Raw genomic sequence first — 3115 nt, forward strand, 5'->3', positions numbered from 1 at the left:
TGCCAGTTTAAACTCATGGTAAATTCCCTTTATTCATGGATCCAGAGCCAACTAATGTCCATTCAGAGTCTGGCCTGGGTAAACAGAACTTAGTTTTCATTAGGGTTGGCCATGCATGGTGTGTGCTCACTGAAGTGTCAAATCAAACAGTTAGTCAGAGATAATATCGCAGAGAAGGGGAAACAGCAATGAGTTGGAGTGAAGCTCTGCTCGCATCTCAGCTTGAGGGAGAGTGACAGACCTGATGCTATATGCTCTATGAGGATATGCCTTGTTTCTCTATAAGGATCAGGGTCTATGTAATCCATTGACGTTCATGAGAGGACGGTGATGCTTGATATATAAGTGGAATTGCTCTGGATGGCATTGGAAAAAGCCTGAATCTCTGCTGTCTTCAGCTTCTGCAGGATTGATTCCTACATATGTGGTTCTGAAAACTAAACCGGACAATATTTTGAAGTCAGGTTTGTGTGGCACACAGAAACTGAACGGTTCCTGCTGATTTGTCCAGAAGAATTTGCTTTCTTCATGTTTGGAGAGTTTACAGGTATTACCTATATTTGGCTGCAGAATTAATCTGCAGTAGCCCTGCAGCGAATATCCAGAGAAGTGGCTTGCCCAAGTCACAGCATCAAGTAGGGTGAAGAATTTGGAAACCATTTCTACACAGGATACAAACAGACACAACGCCTTGGAATCGTGAACTTTCTTTAAGCAGCATACAATGAATTTATCTAAATGTGAACATTATGATTCATACAATGAGATGTCTCATCTGGGGGAAGAAATCATTCCTGTGCAATCCTCTACAAGCTCCCCCAGTCTGGAAGAACTCCGTGTCCTATATAACCTGATGCGGGAATGGTTTCTCAATATGCCACACTGGAGAATGCATGTTTTAGTCATTCCTCCGGTAGTCTGTCTCTTTGCCTCACTGCTGGCCACTCCTCTGGTCCTGTGGGCCATCTTTTCAAACAGCAAACTCCGTCAGGAGACCAGGTACCTGCTACTTGCCAACACTTTGGTTAATGATTTATTTTATTCAATACTGAACACCTTCATTGCCATCCTAAATGCAGCAGATATTGGAATGCCTAAAGTAGTTTGCGAAACACTCTTGTTCTTGCTAACGGTGGCTTATTTGAATGGAATTCTGACAATCACTGCGACAGTGGTGGACACTTATGTGGCCATTAGTTGGCCTCTTCGATATCCCTCACTTTTACCTCGTTCCAGGACCATTAAGATCATTGCTTGCATATTGATTCTGTCTACTAGTAGTTCTTCCATCCTATTGATAACAATACTGTGGGCACAAGAGAAGCCATTCTCCTTGTTACAGACATGTGTGGTGCCTTTAGTGCTTTTGTCCTGTCCACTTGGAACAACTTTGTTAAAAAGCTCTTTTGGTATTACAGTACTGTATTTTCTAATATGTTTAATATTGATCTCAAGTTTTCATGTCATGTTATACTGCAAGACTAGGGCATCAGGGATATGGGTTAGCAACTCAAGGGCAAGCCAGACCTATCTCATCCATTCAGTGTTGTTAATTGTTTACTTCTCCCCTCTGGTAGTGTTGGTAATAGGAGGAGTGCTTTTTGGGATGCACTTGATTGAATTCCATTCAGCAGTCTGGATCATTGTCTCCATAAATAATGTACCAATGCTGCCAAAGGCAGTGAACCCTTATATCTATGGGCTGAGATATCGAGAAATTGCAAACACAATCCGGTCAATCTTCAGTTTGAAACCCATAGCTCAAGTAAGGCCACTGTAAGTTAATACATGAGAGGAAAGGTATGTGACTTGAGGCTCTTTGCTTCCCATTATTATTTCCAGATTGTACTGAGAGCAGGATTTTATTCAGTTCATACATATTCTGTGCAGCACATTCCACAGCGCTTGTACACGTCCTGGCTCAGTGCAAACTAATATTTTGCAGATCCTGCTTGTGAAATTTCTGAATTGTTCGGATTCACTTAGAATTTACAGCACAGAAACAGGTGATTTGGCCCTACTGGTCTCTGCCGGTGTCAGTGCTTCATGTGAGTTCAACACGCCCAAAAGATGCTTAAAACATTTTTAAACATCTTAAAAGTAAAATGAAGTTCTCAGTCTGTTAAAAACCAATCTTGGTGTTGCTTACTTACTATGTCCTGATTTACCACATCTTCTCTCCTTCGCTCTTCACCTGGGTTTCTCAACATAAAACAAAATTTTATGGAGGTTACTCAACAGGAGTCAGAGCATGATAATAAATAATCATTGGGGGTCATTGTCCTCATTGCAGTCCATTCAATGTGACAGGAGTGCTTTGCTTTGCTTTTTGTGACCCGCTTGTATTCAGTTTGTATTATTCCATTAAGGCAGAGAAGCCTAAGTTTCAGCCTTCGGTGCATCTGGCAAACGGGTTTCTAATCAGCAGTCTTCATGGACAAATCTCTACAAATGGATAATAAAGATCAGGTTTGATTTTTTTTGGAGCGGATTGGTGTTTGTAGAGGAGGGCTCGACATTTTGGGTGGGTCAGTGTTGATCTTTTGGGGATAATTTTGATGTTTTGGAGGTTGAGTGGGGGGCTGCTTTGGGTGTATATTATTATTTACCTTTCCTTTGCTCCAACTCAATGCTTATTAGTATTTCTCTTCAGGACCGGGGATTTTATCTCCCTGTGCCCAGTAGAAACAGGGTGGTAGCAGAGTTAAAAATCAAAATGGTTAACTTTTTTCCCGCTCCATGATCATTATTCCCAGGGTCTTACACTTGGCGGCTGAGAAGCCTGCCTGGATCAGTCAAGAGCTTCATTTTGATTACTATTACAAGGACCAAGCTGCACAGATTTCAAGAGAAACAGGGGGAATGTGAAGCAGAGTTTTTTTTTATGGTAATGAGCTGCAACTCATTGTTTACAAGGGTGATGGAAGCAGAGACAATCATTGATTTCAGAAGAAAATTGGATGGGCATTTGAAGGAAATATGCTTGCAGGGCTATGGGTATAGAACGGGTGAATGGGACTGACTGGATTGCTGTACAGAAAACTGTCTTAGACTTGATGGGCCAAATGGCCTCTAGCTATACCATTATGAATCTATGACTCTAAATATAAATAGT

At 41.4% G+C, this 3115-nt stretch overlaps 1 protein-coding gene across 1 annotated transcript; it reads left to right on the plus strand.

Annotated features, from left to right (window-relative positions):
* Positions 1 to 724: 724 nt before the first annotated feature.
* On the plus strand, positions 725 to 2868 carry LOC144694302 (putative G-protein coupled receptor 148). Its single transcript, XM_078564635.1, has 2 exons — positions 725 to 1776; positions 2757 to 2868. The coding sequence occupies exons 1-2, from the start codon at positions 725 to 727 to the stop codon at positions 2866 to 2868; spliced, it is 1164 nt and encodes a 387-aa protein (XP_078420761.1).
* The last annotated feature ends 247 nt before the right edge of the window (positions 2869 to 3115 follow it).

Source organism: Cetorhinus maximus, chromosome 19 (assembly GCF_964194155.1).
Source record: "Cetorhinus maximus chromosome 19, sCetMax3.hap1.1, whole genome shotgun sequence".
Classification (NCBI taxonomy): Eukaryota; Metazoa; Chordata; class Chondrichthyes; order Lamniformes; family Cetorhinidae; genus Cetorhinus; species Cetorhinus maximus.